At 45.5% G+C, this 20,677-nt stretch overlaps 1 protein-coding gene across 5 annotated transcripts; it reads right to left on the bottom strand.

The window, feature by feature from the left end:
• Positions 1–66: 66 nt before the first annotated feature.
• Positions 67–20,676, bottom strand: RETREG3 (reticulophagy regulator family member 3). Of its 5 annotated transcripts, XM_030541109.1 has the most exons (11): positions 20,277–20,485; positions 14,282–14,388; positions 12,098–12,128; positions 10,011–10,137; positions 9,088–9,172; positions 8,509–8,646; positions 7,876–7,955; positions 7,122–7,254; positions 4,680–5,127; positions 2,139–2,224; positions 67–1,109 (listed from the first exon to the last, which is right to left on the bottom strand). In XM_030541109.1, exons 1-10 carry the CDS (start codon positions 20,468–20,470, stop codon positions 2,167–2,169), a joined length of 1,401 nt encoding a protein of 466 aa, XP_030396969.1. In that variant the 5' UTR covers positions 20,471–20,485; the 3' UTR covers positions 67–1,109; positions 2,139–2,166. The 5 variants fall into 5 exon arrangements, with proteins under 5 accessions (XP_030396969.1, XP_030396971.1, XP_030396968.1 ...); XM_030541111.1 differs by lacking the exon at positions 20,277–20,485 and adding an exon at positions 20,600–20,676 and having other exon boundaries at positions 67–2,224; XM_030541108.1 differs by having other exon boundaries at positions 67–2,224.
• Between the last annotated feature and the right edge of the window lies 1 nt (position 20,677).

Genomic DNA, 20,677 nt, shown 5'->3' with positions numbered 1-20,677 from the left:
GAACCGGCTGGTTAGTTGCACCTGCCCCCAGCCCGCAGAATAACCAAGAACCAGACCAAACCCGAGTTATCATCAACACTTTACTTAACTCACTGCAAACCCTGCACAGTGACACATGACTAGGAACCTTCACAAGGGCGGCCCCCGAAAACACAGAGGGTGATATTGCCAACCCACTGAGAAGTTACAAGGCCCTGCCCGCTGTCCTAGGCGAGCCTTGGGGTGCATTGTTTCACTAGAAACGTCACTGATTTTGTGACTACTGACTTCACATTATTAGTTGGCAAAAACGGCAGGGTGGTATCATCTGTCTTAAAACACTATGCTTTAAAGTCATGAAATTCTGAACTAATGAACTCTAGAGACAGTGCAACTTCAGCGGGAACTAGATGCTTTCACAGTGGATATGCTGGTCTACAGAAAGTTTCAGTTAAGCAAATTTACACATTTTCACAAGTTACTAAAGATCTTGGAAACTCCCAGAGAGCCATTCAAATTTAAAATCACAAGGTTCCCCCAAGTCTCACATTGTTCACAAAAACCAGATGAACTCTGCTCCCGGGGGGGCTACAAACCTGATTTGGCATTAGGTGGAGTTACAAATTTACACTTTTGGTGGGGACCACAGCACAGAGGTCCCTATATTTTAACCAACTAAGAAAAAGCAACCTGTTTCAAAGTAGCTCATTAATGTGGGGCATAAAATCTGTTAATGCTACTAGAAATTAACAGGCCCTGCTCCAAAAGAATGTTAAAAAGTTAACAGAGGCTATTTTCAAACATTGACTGCTGCAGAGGATTCTGCATTTCCATCCTTAGGAAGCAGCAGCACTTCAGTAGATTATTTTTTTGGGGTGGGGGGTGGGGGGGAGGGAGAAGACTGGTCAGGTCAGGAGTATTGCAAAGATTTATACTTAAGCAGCCCTAGTATCACTTGTGCCACAGCTGAGAATAGACATCCCTGTTTGTTACAATGGGTTAGCTCTCCCTTTCTGCACGGCAGCAAAGCACTTTGACCTAGAGATGCTTGTCACCCATCCATACTTATATCTCATTTGGAGGGGTTCTGCCACAAAAGTCTGCAGAAGGTGTTGGTTTTCTATCTGGCCCTACAAGAGAAAAGACAGGTAGACTGCCACTAGTAAAGACAAAATATCCTGGGAACAACACTGTTACAACTAGTAAAGACTTAACTCATAAGAATTTTCAGAGATTTAAGTGCAGTACGGCATTCTTCTTCAGCCTTAAAAGCCATGGTGGTGATTACACAATGGACAAGGAGAGCTGTAATGAGCATGGAAATATGGATCCAAAAATTCACAACATGTTGTGTAGGAAGCTTCATTTTGGAGCCTCACTGGTAAAAGCAGTGGGAATAGTCTGGGAAAACCTACACTGCTCATCATGGATTGGTTTATTTTCTCCTCCTTGACTGCCCCCATAAGAGGCTAGTAACTTCTAAATAGGAATGATGAAGTATGGAGAAGTAAAGTTACTTGCCCGGTGGCAGAGGCGGCCATCCACAGGCGATCCATGCTCAGAACACCCGTGTCCTAGCTCTGCTCGTACCATAACACTCCCCTATAACGCCCAGCCTTTCTGGGGGGTTGGGGTCAAAGGAATGGCTGAAGAAATGAGTCCATGATACAGGAAGTGTTGTTAATGCTTCAGGGAATAAACTGGGTGTTCACAGACTCTTAAATCGCTAGTAGATGCATCTGAAAATAGACTAATCATTAGCACTGAGCATTGTTTTTTCAGTTCTAGTTTTGATTATGCTGATTGCTTACAAATAGATGCAATTAAACAGGGATGTTTCAGAGACCACCACCTCTCTACTTGTTTTACCCTGATTTGATACAATTAATCTATCCAGGTGTCTAATAAAGCCATCTGAGTTTAGAGGACTTCCTCTCACTTGGGGAGCTGCAAATCTTGTTTTTAAGTACTTAGGGACACCAGAACTTCTGAACAGTTTTACAGCATGGTATTAACACCAATGTGGAGTGTAAAAGGCTGATTTCATACACAGTTGTTCTTCCTCACAGCAGAGAAGAGGAAACAGTAGGAAAAACAAGATATCACATAAGAGAAATACTTTTTCCAAGATTAAAAAAAGTCAACTTGTCACATTGTACCTGAAATTTGAACCTCTGATGCTGTAAGTTACTCATGCAATAGCTGCACAGTTTGGCACAGTGAGAATCTATTTTCTTCAAACAACCTGCAAGACATTAAGACTTAATGACAAGGTTCATTTCAGTGTTTGCAAAGTGCTCACATAGGGCTTTTGTTTAATAAAACTACAGTATGCAAGTTTGCATCAGGGCTTTACTAAAAAGCATACCTGGGCTCCTGATGTGCTTGTTCCAGAATCTAATGCTTGACATTGTAATAGGCAGCTCCTCCTTCCCTATATCACAGGCCTCCCATCACCAGTTCAGAAATCTCTCAACCCCCAAAGTGAGACTGACAACCTGTCCAGCGTGATAGATTGAGATCTGCTCTCTAAACCCATTCCATGCCCTTGGTGAAAGGCAGTTCCAGTAACATGGTAGTTTCCTGCAATATGCTCCTCTTACATTAAAGAATTATTCCCAGAAATTCCCTTACCAATAAGAATTAAAATTTCACTAGATCAGCTGAGGAGGACAGCATCAGAGCCTTGCAGGTAAGCAGAATGACTATACTAAGTAGATTTTAGAATCTGGTCCCAGGTTAATGGTTTGAAACAATTAAAAGTGCTAGTTAGTGGCTCATTTAGTTATTGCTCTCAAGTGATATGGGGCAGATTCTAGTCTTTTGCGTGTGTTAATGTAGCCTGCAAGCCAAGAGAAATGGCCATTTACTGACATGAAAGCAGTACGCAGTGACAGACTCCTGAGAAGGCAGCCTACACAGAGCACTTTCTGTAGTCATATCCATGGTACTGGACTAACCCCAGCCAGACTGGATACCGCAGCACTGAGGCAGCAGTGTTGTCAGAGGCAATGAGAAGCAGGTCTGATAGTAGGTAAAGGGCACAGATTCTTTTCGAAGCTCTGTGAACAAGATCTTTGTATTTTTAATAAGAATTTTAACACTGTACAATAGCCAAGTACATAAGCGTCCAAACTAACCCAATTAAGGATTTGGGGTTGGAGCTATTTCTATATTTTGTTTTCAATGCCAATTTAGGCCCATGTCCCTTTTGGTTATTATGGGGTTCCCTTGCTGCACCATAGCTAAGGTTGATTTTTATCCTACCAGGTTGATTTGATACTAATTATGGATAAAACATCCTTAGTTTTTTTCTTATTCATAACCAAGAAAGGTCACCCAATTCCTGAATTTAAATCCAATACCAACACATGTCCATTTTATAGCTTACATTTCTATATGGCCATGATTTCCAGACAGGTAGTCTACATTCAGCCTAACTTTTGACTTAAAAATGCACAAATAAAATGAAAGCTAGAATTGAATTGAACACGAGAATTTCCCTGAAGAGAGAAGTTGCTTGCTGCACAAGTGTAATCAGTATCAATTTCTATGGCTTAGAAAAGCATTGGGAAATTTAGGGACTGGATGGCTCAGGCCAGTCAGTTTACAGAGCCTCCCCTTCAGGTTGCTGGCTCAAGTCTAAAAGTGACCAAAATAGTCACTATCTCCCAGTTGTTTGGTGGCTTGTGTGACACGAGCTGGTGGCCTAGTGGACAGGTGTCCTCTCTGCACAATACTGCCTCAGACTGGGCAATGTCACAGAGGCCAAGAACTAAATGGGCCATGGAGACTGAATCCCCTCCACAGCAGCTCAGGAGTTCCATGCCAGGGCAGGATATGGAATGTAGTATTGCTGTTGCGCAGGTGGTAGCTGCTCTAGAGTAAAGTGGGAGAATTTAGTTCTGCAGAGTGTCAATCCAGCACTAAGCCCCTTCCTTTTAGAAAGGCAATGCAACAGCGGGTGCTGCAACGATGCTCCCCAAAGGACTGGGACCAGCACAGTAGAGGAGTTATTGCCATTATGACTTTTATGAGCTAGTGTCACTGGAAAGCTTGAGTTTTGATGGGGAGCAATATGAATTATGTCATTACTTGTGAGGAAACTGCTTTTGCCATTAGATTGTTTTTTCTACCCAAGACTGCTGGATACTGCTGAGGGAGGAGGGAGAAATGTCAGTTGTTTTTATGCATGACTTAGGAGTAGGGAAATTAAAAAAAAAAAAATGAAAATAGCATAATCCAGGTTTCTAAGAGGAAACCAGTCCTGTTCACCTTCTGCTGAGTGTCTGCATGCGAGAGACTGGGCTGGTGCAAGAACATTCCTAACGGAGATTAAGTCTGTCTGCCAAGGGGCACTAGAGCTGCAGACACACTCAGCAGTTATCATTTCAAGTGAGCAGGTTTGGTTTAGGGCAAGGAGCATCACAGTAGACAATGCAGAGTGATGTGTGGGTGCTACTGAGGCTATAGCATCAAAAGCCTCTGCCCTGTGAATTACCAATGCATGGTTTATTTTGAAATCCAAGCTAACCCTACAAATTCACATCACAGTGATGTAGCCAGCCAGGATTGGTTGCCGTACTACTTGCACCCACAGGAGACAAATTTAGATTACTGTACAACGCTTTTTCTTCTGAAGATTCCCCTCTGCTACTCATGACAGAAAAATCAGAAGGAAAGGAAGTGTGATTGCTTACTGGCCTCGAGAGCCAGCTGGATCCAGCTGGATCAGCTCTGACTGATCCAACAGTTCAAAGTCATCCCCTTCTGCATCAGTGTCCAAGTCAGAGCTAGAGGTTCTAAGATAGGTTTTTGTGCCTCTCTGCAGATTGTCACTGCATACAGGGCCTGGCTGAGAGGCTTCTGACAAGGCTAATTGTATCATGCCTCTGGTGACAAATCCAGCTAAGTTATTTGTAAGATTGTGCGCAGAGGGCAGTGCCCCTAGTAGGAGTGCAGGGACAGCTTCTTCTTGGTCATATGGGTGACGTAGATCTTCCATGCCCTGTGAGCGGTAAGCAAGGCTGGGAATCCCAATGCTGGTGTCATCTTCATCATCTATTCCAGTCACCTCTGGATTTATGGAAGGGAAGTCAGGGAGATCCCTGGCAAAAGATTCTTCAGGGTCACTGTGACCATCAAGATCTAGAAGGGAAAAAGAAACAGCTGTAAGCTTAGAGCACGGACTATCCAAACCCATCAGGCAAGTGCCACAGACAGTGTCATATGGATCCCCTGCAGAGTTCAGCCATCTTTGATGAAAGAAACCATTATCCTGGTCCCCAAACACACCACCCGCTTGCCTCCTCTGACCAAGCTACACTTAGTGTCACTTTCCTTTGGCAGGCACAACAGACAAAAGTTGCTTTCTTATCCAAGAGAGTGAGGATACTGCAGGGGGCAGCTAATGCAGAGAGAAAGCATGTCCTTCCAGGCTTCTTTCACTGTTAGCCAGCAGAGGGTGCTCAGATGTTGAATGCTCTGAGATTAAGGTTTTCAGCTATAAGAGTATATTGCACTGGTTTTACTATAGGTCAGTGGTTCCCAAACTTTAACAACCTGTGAACCCCTTTCACTAAAATGTCAAGTCTCGCTAACCCCCTCCTAAAAATGAATATTTCCAGGGATTTTCTCCTTTACCTGAGTATATATTATAAAAGCAGTGATCTTGGAAATATAAAAATTGTTTTTATGACATGCTTATTATACACTATTTATTATTTATCATGACAGAATTTTTATTACATTATGAAAACGGCAACACCCTTTCATAGCTTGTATCACTTTGAATAAGCCTATTATAAGACAAGGCTCCTATGTTTCATCAAGGAGCATCAGATGTGAAACAGCAGGAAGGTATTTAAGAAGCCAACTCAAGTTCCTCCTACACAAGCATTCACGTCTTGAGCAGTCCAGGCAAACAACGCACGTTACAACAAAGCTTAAACTTGTTCTTCATAATAATTAAAAAAAAAATACTAACTGCCTATTTAATTTTAAAAACAGCAAAAATTATCCAACTCCCTTTCCATTTCTTATGCGTCTTGAAGTTTAAATCTCCTCAGTGAGATAGAGATGTTTGCTTTGATCTGCTTAGCTTTTGGAAGTCCAGGGGCTCTGGGCTACTGGCCCCTTGCCGGGGTCCCTAGAAACAGCAGTCTGCCATTAGGGAATTCCCACCCCCACACCCACCCCCTCGCCAAGAACCCTCTGTAACATTTTATGAACCCTCAGGGGTTCAAGAACCCCAGTTTGGGAACCACTGCTATAGGTGTTGCATTTTGAACTGATTTAACTAGCCTGGTACAAACCCCTGTGTGGACACTCATCTTGGTTTAAACCAGGCTTACTTCAGATTCTCTCAAATTAATTAGGAACTGATTAAGGTAAACCAGAATAAGCATCTACCCAGGAGTTTGCATGGGTTTAACTGCCTTAGTTTAAAACGACACCTTTAGTTAAACCAGTGCTACATTTCCATATGGAAAAGGCTTAGATCAGAGGTTCTCAAACTGGAGGTCAGGACCCCTCAGGGGGTCGCAAGCTGTCAGCCTCACTCCCAAACCCCTCTTTCCCTCCAGCATTTATAATGGTGTTAAATATATGAAAATGAGTTTTTAAATTTATAAGGGGGGGTGGTGGTCACACTCACGGGCTTGCTGTGTGAAAGGGGTCACAGTACAAAAGTTTGAGAACCACTGACTCAGATCACCTGTGTGTCTGCCCTGGCAGACACTTTCTAGTCAGACCATCTTGCAGAAGGTCTGACAGCTCACATTCCCTCTTTGGGTAGCTGTAAACAGAATATGAATATTCCTTAAAGCAGAGAATTAGCTGCCTCCATTCACTAATGGTGTGAATAGGAAACATGCTAACACCGTCACTTGGTACCAGCATCAGGTTATGCTGCTCTTCCCAAGCACTCTGTGTCATATCTAGGCACCGTACGTGGAAACTGGATCTATTCAGACAGGACAGTGAGCTTGTGATCCTGTGGCAGGTAGCAGGTGAACATTATACACCAGAGCTCAATTCTCAGGGAATACATCTGATCTATTGTCCTCATTTCAGGGTGCTGCATGCTGAGGAGGGAAGAGTAGAGTCCCTTTGCCTTTAGGAGGCTGTTTCTTCTCTCTCACCTTCAGATCCCTCAGTCAGTGGAGTTTGTCCCCTTGACAGATTAAACGTCCCATTCTCAGTGTAGGAAACTTCAGCATCTGAATGCTCAGAGTCGGAGATAGTCAGTTCCTTAGCAACTGCAGAATCATCCAGCTTTGAAGCAGAGAAGAAAACACAGTTAGAAGAACATCAGTGCTACTGGCTAAGATTGTTTCTGTGCTCCAAACTAGAAAGATTCTGATGACCCAGCATGACAGGCTCCCACATGAGACTTGCTTGCTGCTTTGCTACCCCTAGGCGGGTGAAGGAGGGGCATTAGTCCCTACGGTGTTGGAAGAGGAAGGGGTGTGGGATACTTAGAACACTGCTCCACAATACCCTGATGGCCAATTCAGGTGCAACATCTGGCTTTGGACAGGATTCGTAGCAGGGGTGTGGAAAAGGTAACAGATGTACCTTTGGGAGTGGGTCCTTCAGACTGAAGGACTGGAAAGTTCAAGCTTTTAAGATACACAGAAAAGATGTGGGTTTAATTAAGTGGGCTGGGAGCACTGCAGCAGACTAATCTCGGAGCACAGGAAGGCTTGACAGTGTATGAAAGCCTGCAGCCAGACTCTGCCTAGATATTCCTCTCCACCTGATACCCTATGTTTGGGGCCAGAGAGCATTCCAAGGCTGCAGTTCTATCACAAACCTGATTCAGACACACAAAAGCCATCAGTGCACTGGAGGCTTTCTTGCTCGATTCTGAAATTTGCAGAGATGCCTGGTTACCTTGGGACAGAAAGCAGCAAGTTCTTCTTCACTGTCAGTCCCAGCATCAGCAGGCTCCTGGTTCAGCGCTTGCTGGCGCACTGCCATGAGTCAAAGCAGAAATCTCCCATTATTGCCAGGGCAGAGAAGGCAACATTTAAGCATAACATTAGGCACAGCAGAAAGTCACTTCAAACGTAGACCAAAGGGTGTCAATCTATCCCGGATCAAAAAGCTGTTGTGTTAAATGTGAGCTCTTTAGTTCTGGTCTGGGCTGTTGCGGATCTAGTGCCAAATGGAAGATGCTCAGCAGCAACCTCACACTGGAGAGAGATGCTACAGGCAAAAATCAGCTTTCAACAAGCAGCACTTAGTGCCCTTGTGTTCCCATAGCTGAGAAAAGGGGAAAGGCTGGGAGCCACTGGGAATTTGTAGAAAGCTCTCATCTGAAGCAGGGACCCAGTGTAGTTGCACAGCTTCATCTCTGTGGAGGGGCGGCGAATATTTGACAAGAGGACTCGAAATGAATGCTGAACTACACATGGGGTTGCTGTCACGCCCCATGATTGCGGGTTCATGTCAGCAACTGTCTGTAGATTTCAAGGGCCGGCTGTTTGTCTGGCTAGTTTCAGACAGACACTCTTGGAGTCTTACATTGCTTCACTCGTTGCTTTGACATCATGTAGCCTCGAACACTGAAATCCAGCCGCTGCAGAGCTGGCTCCAGCTTCGTGTACATGCGTTGCCCCAGTCTGTGGTACACTGCGAGAGGCCATAGCAGGATGAACAGCACTGAGGTAAATTTAAATGGGGAAGCTGGTTAGAAACCTGCCTGTGCTACTTAACAGATCTGTCAATCAAATGTTTTGGGATTCAGTACAAAAATACAAGACTCAGTTTTGCTGTGCCGTATGCACACAATTCAATGCATCAGAAGCTAGGCAGAGAGCAGTGCAGATCTGTGCCGACTGACTAGAACTAAGATAGCAACCAACACACTAGAGCATTTTGTGCATATATCTGACTAGACAGACATGAACATACAGCCTGTTTGGGGCTAGCTGGCCAATCTGTCCTAACACTAACATTCTAGCACAAGAGCAACGGCATTTTATATTATATTTGTCAGAATTTTAGCCCTTCATATCAGCTGCACCTTTGAGTCTACGTTAGCGATACTGCCCCAGCCCTCTGTACACAACACCTCGTTTGACTGAGGAATATTGTACTTACGCATAAGGTATGAGAGCAAGAGTCCAGGAATGTATCGGCCCAGAACAGCCAAGAATGTAAAGACTCCACACACTAAAAGGCAAAACTGGAGGCATAGGAGAAAGTATGAGTTTCCATAGCATTAAAATAACCAAATCAGCTGATTTCAGCTGGTGTAACTGGATTGTTTTCTAGAGAGTTCCAGCCAAGAAGTAACAGCTCAAATATCAGCAATACTGTTTGAATACTCCGGTCTTCTTAGGCGATCCTATTTCATTAGGATAGGTACCAAAACAGTCTCATTTTAAGAGTTTTTGTCTATCATCCCAAGACACCTTGGCAATTTAAAGAGAACTTAAGTTACTGCTCACTGCTATAGGCAGGGTAGGATTCTACAATGTCTGTGCTGACAAGCAGATGTAAGGTTGTGGGAGACAGTCCCCTCCAAAGGAGGGATTAGGGGCATGTTTCATGAGGCTGCGATCACAGTAACAAACATCTAAATATTCAGCCTCTTCATACTACCCATACAATCACAGTTGTCACTTGGCTAACACTGGTTTATAGGACTCAAGGAGAAAAAAAGATTCTCAAACCTCTTCCTGGTTTGCTTTTTAAGTTATTAAAAGCCAGACTCAGGGAAAGAACTGTGAGGTTAATAGCAGACACTTCAGACCAGCACCCACAGAGGGAACAGCTACATTGACTGCTAAATAAAACAAAATGAAATTAACAAGCAAAGTTGCCACCTCCTGGCCCTGCTCACTCCTACGTTCGATCCCTTCCCACCTCGCTTTTTCAAAGTGGGAGTTCTTTGGGGGCAGGGAACATCTTATGTTTGGGATACTTATTCATTCCAGATGCTCCTGCAATACACAGAGTGGCTGTCTGCATCAAAAATTAGATGTCGAGTGTTTAGTTTGCTCAAGCAAGTGTGCTCTTACCTTGCCGGGATTTTGCCTTTTGAAAACGAAGAGATTCCTTAAGAAGGTGACCCCAGTAACCCATCCATCAGCTAAATGGTGACACAGCTCCGGCACACTCAGCAACTGAGGGTGAACATAGCCCCAGCTACAGAGAAGGCAGAATAATTAGTGAGCAGGTGTCTACTGAGCCACACGGTGTACTAAACTGACCTTAATATAGGGCACTCTTCACCTCAGAAGCATTGTTTCAAGACCACTTCCTCCCCCCTCCACCAGCTGCCCAAAGTCTGGAAGATCAGACCTAGTACTTGGAAAAACCAAATAGCTAGACCCATATGCCATTCAATATACATCCCATTTTTCTATAAATTACAGACAGCTAATCAATTAGCTGAGTACTGCAATTAGAATGCAAGAACTTGCAAGTTGTTGGACGTCAAAGGCAGCTGGCAGGTCCCATGTTGTGCAAACTCCCATAGCAATCACATGCATCTGATTAGAGCACACAAGGATTTTGGGGATCACTAACACAGTTTAGAATAAGTTTCATCTTTTAGTTCAGCTACGGCTGAGGCAGGGGGATTTAGCCAGTACAGCAGAGTTATTTCTTGGTGTTTACACCTCCCCACTCCTTGTAAGAATTCAGTGCCAAGTTTCCAAGGAGCCCTGTGACCTGGTTGGTAGAAATTTGTTGTCACTTAACCGTAGGTCACATGGTATCTGTGCCTTCGGAAGAGTGCTTCCTCCTGTGCCAGGTCACTTGCAAGAGACGTGCTTTTCTGACACTTGATTAGGTGGTTTTCTAACATTTGAGGAGTTTTAAAATGTCACTTTTTAAAGATTGATTTAGCTATTTAGTGCACATGAACAACAGAGAAGACAAAAAATGCTAACAGACTATTAGGAACCATTAGCAAAAGGATAGATAAGAAGACAGAAAATATAATGCCACTCTATAAACTCATGGTACACCCATATCTGGAATACTGTGTGCAGTTTTGGTCGTCCCATCTAAAAAAATGGCATTAGAATTGGAAAAGGTACAGAAAAGGGCAACAAAAATGATTAGGGGTGTAGAACAGCTTCCATATGAGGAGAGATTTAAAAGACTAGGATAGTTTAGCTTAGAAAAGAGATGACTAAGGGGAGATACGAGAGGTCAATAAAATCATGAACAGTGTAGAGAAAGTGAAAAAGGCAGTGTTATTTACCCCTTCATATTACACCAGAACCAGGGGTCACCCAATGAAATTATCAGGCAGCATGTTTAAAATGACAAAAATGAAGTATTTCTTTGCACAGTCAACTTGTGGAACTCGTTGCCAGGGGATGTTGTGAAGGTAAAAGTACAATTCAATTAATAAAAACTAGATAAGTTCATGAAGGATAGATTCATCAATGGCTATTAGCCAAGACGGCCAGGGACAGAATCGATGCTGTGGCTGTCCCTAAACCCTGACTGTCAGAAGCTGGGACTAGACTGCATGGGACTGACAGAAATTGCCCTGTTTATCCCCTCTGAGACATCAGGCATTGGCCACTGTTGAAGGGCAGGATACTGGGCTAGATGAACCATTGGTCTGACCCAGTCTGGCCATTCCTATGTAAGCTATGCCTGGAGAGAGGAAAGAACTGTTATGGAGGACAAAACCCCAAGAGAGTTCTAGTTTTGTTGTTAATGCTGCACTCAGGGTCTCACTAACTACCAGGGAAGCCTGCAGTGCATCCAGCTCTGGTCAGAGAAGTTTGACAAGTTTCTCTTGTTTCAAGAAGGGTTATTCAGTCACTTGCAAGGAAACTCTCAATACACTTTAAAGGCACTACAAAACTGTTTTAACATAGTGGGGTTTTTACAAAGCTGACATGAACATTATCCCCATTTTACATAAGAGGCTGTGGGGGCAGGGAGAGATTCAGTGACTGGCCCAAGGTCACAACAAAAGCTTGTGGCAGAGGCAGAACAGAACCCGCACTCAATGCTTCCTCTGAAACTGAGCAGATGTGACAAGCATGTGCAAAAAATGAGTAAGTTCTGTCATCATAACAAAGTCCCAACACAGCAGCAAACAAAACAAAACAAAAAGGATTTAATGAGTGTTCCGTACCTCTCATTGTCCGATTCGTCAGATCTTGCCACTAAAATATTAAGAACATACACTGAATTAGTTGCAAGGAATTTTGCTGTAAGAATGTTTAGCTAATGGGAGTTTAACTAAAACTTGTATGAGGTTGAGAAACAACCAGTGTGATTGATAAAGGTGATTAACCAAAAATCTGTTGCTCTGCATCATATTCTCATAGGATAGCCTGAGACAGTCCTCCCCTCAGTGTCACAACAGGTACCATTAGAGAGAGTGAGTGGATGGCTATTCTGTTCTGCAAATTACGAATAGCTCATTTTAGTCTTAACCAAAAGCAAGAACTACCAGTCCTGTTTCAACATACAGCCTACACACCTGTTACTGTACTGGGTGTGCTGAGGGATGGACAATTCGCTCATAATTTGGAGACATTCAGGAGAGCCTTACTTCCTGGACTGGGGTTGATAAGTGACCCAAGGACAAGCTAGCTTAGAGAACTGGCACAGCTCAGGGTTACTGCGGGACTTGAATATACAACCCTCAAGATAAGTAGAAAAAATTAGCAGCACACAGCCACCATAAGCCTGCCTACCTTCCAAAGAAAGGTGATGCCAGGAATTACTGCCAGCTTCTATGCCTCAGCTTGTGTTGTTTCTTGGAAGACAATATTAACACTTTCTACCTAACTTCGACTAGCTAGCCAGGGAGTTACCCCTTGGGAGCCTGCAGATAACACACCGATCTGTTTTTAGATGGTGAATGGGCTGTGCATCAAATCTTATCCCGTGTTCAAGGCAAGGATGGTGGAGTTCTACGTTAGAGCTAGTGATTTACTAAACACTTTGGTATTCAAGTAACTGACAGTTCTTGAAGAATCCACCCCTCTCAGAATCTCCATGAGGCTGGGTCTCTGACAACCACCATTTATCACCTTACAAACACTCTGAAAACAATTTCCAGTGTGTTCAAGTGAAAAAACTCATTCAGTCCTATCCTGCAAGCTCTGATTTCTTAAATTGGAAGCTCGTTGGGGCAGACTTGTGTCTTCTATGCAGTCAATCCACTGTGGGCACTACTGGAATATCAAAGTGTGTCACTGACAGGCTCCTCACACAAGCTAGCCACTGAGAGATGCCAAGCGGAGGGGGGTCTGTGCTAAGCCCCCCCCCCCTCTGATTCAAACCCGCTCTTGGCACTAGGCACCTTGTGCAAGGAGAGGAAGAGAAGGACGAGGACCCCCCTCAGAACTCTTAGCCAAATGGTTAGGGCCCTCAAACTGAGGGTCTCCACACCCCCGATGAGTCCCCCCTCCACCTCAGGGGGGAAGGGATTTGAACTAAGAGCCATAAACACTGGGCTACAGGACACTCTGATGTGGGGCTACCTCACTGTACAAAAATAATTTTAAAAAGTCATTGGACCAGAGAGCAACAAAACTGCCCACACAAGCCCACAGGCATGAGAATGACTTGCACCCTAGTGGGCTGAGCACTCATCCAGGATGTGGGAGGCCCAGGATTCAGTCGTCCTGTTCCAACAACTTTTTACATTATTTATTCACTGTGGAACAGCTTCATTAGGAGAGGGAGAGAGCGTGCATTTCCCACCAGGATCGCACAGCCCACAGATTAGAGCACTCACCTGAAAGGTAGCAGATCCCTCTTCAAATTCTCTCTCCCAGAGGTGGAGGGGGGACTTGAACCAGGGATTCTCCCACATCCCAGGTGAGCAGCCTAACCACTGGCCTAGAAGTTATGAGGGAAGCCCTCCACCAGCTGTCCACATTCGTGGCCTACTCTGAGGTAGTTTAATGGATCAGGCTCCACAGGCAAGCTAAACAGAGGGCAGATCTCCTTTCCCCAGTTCAGGCACTGAAGTGGGGCTGAGGCGTTTACATGCCAGCATGGGACTGCAGTGCACACGCTCAGGGGCAAAAACATAGGCACCTAGCAAACTTTTACTGCAAAAGATTAGGTGCCAAGCGAGTTTAGACACATGTAGGGTTTGGCAGCAGCTCTGCAGGGGTTTTGCAAATCCCTGTGGGGTCTGGTTCTGGGATTTGCCCACATAAGTCCTTTTGTGAATCTACCCCCTTGTGACTCTGTCCGAGACATATTTAAAGCCAAATGATGAAGAGAAAGAGCACATGGTGGGAAGTTGAGAAACAGGTGTCATTTTCAGGGGTCAGTTCTGACTGCTGCATCTTACCTTTAATTTCAGGCCAGATTTTATTCTTCCATTGATCTAAACAAACTATTATTATCAGGCCAAACGCAACCAAGAACACCAGCCGAAGGGAAGTCAGTGCCAAAAAACTGCAAAAGAGAAGCAGAATGAATCAGCAGACAGAATCAGAATGACACTGAGGGGAGGACGTGGGTCTGCTTCTATTGTTGTACCAGGCCTCTCAAATGAGCACCTCTAATTAAATGCACTGACCAACTGGGTTGGGTGAAATAAGAAAATAGCTCATTTGGTCTTTGGGGGCAGCAGACATTTCGAATCAAAACTGGTATCAGATCCATGGAACTGGATATTCCTGTTACTCAGATGTTCTGCGCTTATCCCAATTTATTTCTAAAATAATTTTATATTTACTTAAAAGACACCAGCTTTCTCTTACTCTCTTGAATGACCAGGGAGTACAGCAACTAACAACTGCAGAAAGGCAGTATGAGAAGAGTGATGTTTGCATCACTATAGTTAGTCTGCCAGCATTTCCACAAGTCACGCTGACATTAAAGATGCCTCGCTTTGTGCACTATTCAGGATCTGGCGGATGCCTCCAATTCCGAGTCAAAGTGGTTTTTGAATTAATCAGGAACTGGGAGATGCAAAATATCTTTATTCATGAGTGTTCTTCGTCTTGTATCCATTAAACCTTGGACTAACCAGCCAGCCTGGAAAAAGAGAGTTATGTGATGGAGGAAGGGAGGACAAACCAGTCCTCCACTCAACTAGCCTGGGCAGGAGGAGTGGTTGTTTTTACACCAAGTTGCCTCTAGAACCCTAAAGAAATGTTTCATGTTCGCTCAGGGTTTCTGTGCCACACGGCCTCGGTTTATAGCTAGTCTGATGGAAGCCATCAGTGGTCCCAAGGCACAAACTGTCACCTTCCTCCTGACTCTCCAGTTTAAAATGTAGTTTGTTTTGAGAATTGAGGTTTTCTGCTTGCAGACAGATCCCTCCCTACCAGTCTCCTACTCCCTACACAGAATCCTGAACTTAATGGTGCTCATCTGGAATTGTCCGCTGCTGAAAAGACTCTAAAAAAGTAATTAACATTTTTACACCAGTACCCCTAATTCCCATTCTCAGCTGCTGAAATAGCTCACAAACTCAGTGTCTGTCCAGTCTTCAACTTCCCCTCAGGCTATGACCTAAATCAGTCAATGGTAAGACTAGCTGATTTTGTAGGGATTATTACCTAGTTATGACAGTAGTAAGGTTTAGTACCAAAGCTCTTATCTATTTTGAATCACAGTCATTTGGACTGTTCCAGACATGTGTTTGTCTAGCATCAAGCATCAGCTGGTAGGGCCAAGCAAGTGACAGGTCCCTTGGAGGGAATTCCCAGGGCAAAGATCAAAGAAAAAGACAAGTTACATTTAGCATTAAAAAGTTTGTTGTGGATTGAGTAAGGACAGAAAACTGATGGACTCAGAAGAAGTGCTGTGCAGCTCATCTCCATATGGCTATTTTCCCACTAGTGCTCAAATAGCATGGCCAGACTATGGTACAATGCCAGTTAGTGTTTAAAATCCAAACCAAAACAAGCAGACAGTCCAGTAGCTTGAGACTAAAGAATTAAACCCTCTACAAATTCAAAAAAGGTTAACAAAAGACTGGGACTGTTCAGCTTAGAAAAGCGACAACTAAGGAGAAGGCTATGATAGAGTTCTATAAAACCATGACTAGCCTGGAGAAAGTGAATCAAGACATCTTATTTACTCCTTCCCATCATTCAAGGACCAGGGGGTCACCCAATGAAATGAACAGGCAGCAGGTTTAAAAAACAAACATAAGGAAGTACTTCTGCACAAAACACACAATTGGTCTTTGGATCTCATTGCCAGGGGATGTTGTGAAGGCCAGACGTATAACTGTGTTGAAAAAAAGAATTAGATAAGTTTGTGGAGGATAGGCCATCAAGCCAGGGATGCAACCAGATGCTCTGTGTCCCCCTAAACTGCTGACTTACAGCAGCTAGGACTGCATGACAGGAGATAGATCACTCAATAACCGCCCACATTCAATTCCCTCTGAAGTATCTGACACTGGCCACTGATGGAAGACAGGATACCGGGCTAGACAGACCATTGGTCTGGCCAGTATGGCCATTCTAATGTTGTGTTCTGGCCCAGTTCTACACTAGATTCCCCTACCCCCTCGATATCTTGTAAGCTGTGAATCCAGCTTTGGAAAAAAGCGGATCATTTAAATTCCACAGCCCAAGGTTCAAATACTCAGCAGTCAATAAGGCAACATGAACAAGCCGGCATTGAAATCCATCCAGACAAATACACAGTGCAAGAAGTAATGCACAAAGGAGAGCAACAGAAATGGTTCTGTTCTGAAGATTAGCTAAATGCCTAGAAGAATCAGACTGAACATGACCAAAAATACAGCAACAGGACATAGATATGCCATCCTAGGCCAAACATCAGCATGCAGGGTATTTTTGTTTTTGTCAGAAAACACACAAAGCATAAATTATAGCCTAGCAATCATTAACTACAGCTAAGTGGGTCTAGGCAGCCATCTGATTAGGAGCACATGCTAACAGTTTATCCCTTTCCCAAATGGTGGTTTAAATCTGGAGATTATTTGTTGAAAACTCAGAGAAACAGATACTGCATAGAAGAGGTAATTTCACATAAGCCTTCCTACTAGGGCCGGTATTAGACAAACACCACACTTAAGTGCTGTCAAAACAAGAGCATGTGACCCTTCATAACCGTAAGTGGCTGATTGTCCAATGAAAGCAGTTCCACCTGACAGTCGCAGTGCATGCTGATTCCCCTCACTAAGGTCACTTCACAATTCCCTCTTGGAGGCAATGCAGATGGAAATCACAATGGAAGAGTAAAACCAAACTAATGAGGCATTTGGATGCCACGGAGAAGCATAGGGCATGAAGCTATGAAGATAATTGCCTGCAGCTTAAATATCAGGGATTATTTAAACTCCCTTGACATAGCCACAATTTTCTGTACAAACACCATAACAAGAGCATGTCCAAGAGCACCAGCACAGTTATGGTTACATATGGAGACAACTTATCTTTTAGGCATTTTTATATTAGAACTTTAAACCAGGGGGTCTCAAACTGGGGGTCGGGACCCCTCAGGGGATTGCAAGGTTATTACATGGGGGGTTGTGAGCTGTCAGCCTCCACCCCAAGCCCCACTTTGCCTCCAGCATTTATAATGGTGTTTAATACATTAGAAAGTGCTTTTACTGTATGGGGGTTCACACTCAGAGGCTTGCTGTGTGAAAGGGGTCACCAGTACAAAAATCTGAGAACCTCTGCTTTAAACAAACATGAAGCTCAGTAGCTTCTTCGCAAGACATGCATTGGGAATTACTTCCCCATTACCCTCCCAACCATCCTGTCCATTACAATGTGCTACAGCTACTCCTGCCACGGCAGCTGAAACTTGCTTTGTCCATGTCAGTGTTCGGAGAATGACAATGGTACCGCCAGGCAGTGGCAACTTTGAATAATTACTGTGTCTCACTACTTCATTCTCTGCCATACATATGACTCCCAGTTAGTCCTTTGTGGGGCCCCCAGAACCGGATATTGAGACCACTGCAATAACCAGTCAATATAGAAGCAAGTTAACAGATTTCAATAGTTAATTTGGGCAACAGTTCCCAATTTTGAACAGTCACACTGACTCAGAAAACAAGTTACTACCCAGTACTGTTAGAGATTGTACAATAAAACCTTCTGAATGTGTTTTTGTGTGCTCATCCTCCTGCTACCACCACTGTAGAACTGGAGTTCAAACAGCATTGCTTTTGTAACACTGCCTGGAGATGAAACAGACTCTGAAAACTGCCAGATGAGACAGCCTTCTGATTAACAAACTAAACATCTGGAAGCCCAAGCTGACCATCAGGAAACCCTGTTACACATTCCCTACTTTTTGTGAATGTTATTTCACAGTAAAAAGTAACAAAGAGTCTTGTGGCATCTTAAAGACTAACAGATGTATTGGAGCATGAGCTTTCGTGGGTGAATCCCCACTTTGTCAGACGCATGCTCATAATACATCTGTTAGTCTTTAAGGTGCCACAGGACTCTGTTACTTTTTACAGATCCAGACTAACACGGCTCCCCCTCTGATTATTTCACAGTGGAGACCCTGACCCGAATATTATGTGCTAGAAAGGGTTCCCAATGTCAGCCACTTTGAATCTTCTCTCTTCCTAATCGTGTGACTTTGGCCAGTCAGAGCCTACTCAAGAGTTCCAGGCACCTCAGGAATGGGACCCCCATTGACAATACTCACACTTACACTGCTGCATTTTACTGCTTTTAGTCTAACTTGAGAATTGTTTCTTACATGAAACTGCCAGCTGGCCAAGGCTTTGCCATGAGAACACAGCTAGATGAACTTTGCTTGACTTCACCTATTGAGATAAAGTAATACAATCTCCCATTTCTTTGTTATTTAGAAGATGTAGAGTCAGACCCAGTGGCGTAAGTTGTACTCCATTTCACCATGAAAGGCTGGTTCCCCACAACCCCTATGCTCAGCCCCTGGAGGGAGGATCTACACTTATAATTACCCAGACATTAATCCTCTTTGGTTAACTTATTAGCATTGGCTCATGCTCCCTTTGGACCTCATCATTCTCTCACCATCAGAAGGTTGGTGACTGATGTAGGATGTGGAAAATCCCCAGGGAGGTGAGGGGAAGGAGCAAGAGAACAGTGCTACAATCATCACAAAAGCTTTTTCTTTTGTTTCAAGTCAGCCTCCTCCCCTCCTCTCCCCCAGCTGCATGAGGCTGTTGGAAGCCCATGGCCAGAGCTATGAAAACATAAGACACTTGAACATCCATTCTTGGCACAGGGCCCTGTTAAGGAAGTAGTTCCATAGAGCCACAGACTACCAGAAACATACACCACTGACCCAAACTAATCACACGCTCCTCTTTATTAGAGCAGCTCAAACTCTCCTGTTTGTCTCCAGGAGAAAGACAATGCACTTGTTTCTTTGTAGGAGAAGAGGAAATGGCTACTTACTTGAACTAGCCAGCACAACTGCCAGACTCTAGAACTTCACGACCTGTTTACTCATTTCATGAAAATCCACTCGATGCAACAGACCCTTTGCCTCTAATCACACAAACATTAAGCTAGGTTTAGTTTAGACTTAAGTAGCAACCAGTAAATACTGTCAGAAAACTGTATGTACAGGACATTAAGGTCCTAGACCTGGTCAGTCCCTAAAACTACTCCCATTGGGAACGGATCCTACCTACAAACCCCTCAGATAATAAATCTTCCATGCGAAGTTGTACGGTGGTTTTCCACCAACGTTTAGCACATGTCCACAGGTGGTGTGCTCAGACTCACAACTGAAACGCGGCACACGGAGTTCTTGCGGCAGCATTACAAAACAGCAAACATCAAACCCGCAATGGATAAAGCGCAGGCACCCGCAACAAGCGAGTTGAACCGAAGCTACAAAGCACGCCTGGTACTGGCAGCCAGGCAGGTTTCCACGTTCACCCGGCGCGCCTCCGGCAGGCTCGCCAGAGCTCGGCCCCTGCGAGCCTCGTTCTCCGAGCTGCTAAGGGCGATGGGGCGCCCGGCCCGGCGGGGAGATGACCGGCCCGCCCGGCCCAGCTGGGAGATGACCCGCCCGGCCCGGCCCCCCGCTCGCTCTCACCAGAAGGCCCCGTGCGCGCCCGCCCGGCCCAGCGGGGAGATGACCCGCCCGCCCGGCCCGGCCCGGCCCGGCGGGGAGATGACCCGCCCGGCCCGGCTCGGCCCAGCCCCCCGCTCGCTCTCACCAGAAGGCCCCGTGCGCGCCCGCCCAGCCCGGCGGGGAGATGACCGGCCCGCCCGGCCCGGCCCAGCCCCCCGCTCGCTCTCACCAGAAGGCCCCGTGCGCGCCCGCCCAGCCCAGCGGGGAGATGACCCGCCCGGCCCGGCCCGGCCCGGCCCCCCGCTCGCTCTCACCAGAAGGCCCCGTGCGCGCCCGCCCAGCCCAGCGCGCCGCGGCCCGGCCGCTCCCAGACCAGCGCCGCCTGCAGCGCGCTCAGCAGCGGCTCGTAGGGCCCGAGCCGGGCCCGCAGGGCGGCGCTCAGCGCTCGCACCCGCCGCTCCCGCTCGCCGGGGCCGCCCGCCTGGCTCCCTCCGGCCGCGGCCTCCATCGCTTCCCGGTCAGGGGATCAACATCCGCTCCGCGCCGGGACGTCACAGGCGGGCCGGGTCAGCCCTGCCTCGTCGCGGGGTTACCAACCGCCACCCGCGCGCGCAGCGATCGGCATGGCGGAACGCACTGGGGAAATGCAGGGAGCAGCCATCTTGCTATACGGAAAAGCGGTGTCTTCCTACCGCGCATGCGTAAAAAGAGCGGT

This window comes from Gopherus evgoodei, chromosome 23, assembly GCF_007399415.2.
Source record: "Gopherus evgoodei ecotype Sinaloan lineage chromosome 23, rGopEvg1_v1.p, whole genome shotgun sequence".
Lineage (NCBI taxonomy): Eukaryota > Metazoa > Chordata > Testudines > Testudinidae > Gopherus > Gopherus evgoodei.
Note: the sequence above shows the minus strand (reverse complement) of the source record. Positions and strands in the feature narration are given on the sequence as shown.

Excerpts from the sequence above, each read along its gene's own strand:
- RETREG3 (XM_030541108.1), bottom strand. The coding sequence starts at position 20,470 with ATGGAGGCCGCGGCCGGAGGGAGCCAGGCGGGCGGCCCCGGCGAGCGG. Across the intron at positions 12,129-14,281 it reads AATCTGGCCTGAAATTAAAG|TGGCAAGATCTGACGAATCG; the intron begins GTAAGATGCAGC and ends TTAATATTTTAG. Across the intron at positions 5,128-7,121 it reads ACTGACTGAGGGATCTGAAG|ATCTTGATGGTCACAGTGAC; the intron begins GTGAGAGAGAAG and ends TTTCCCTTCTAG.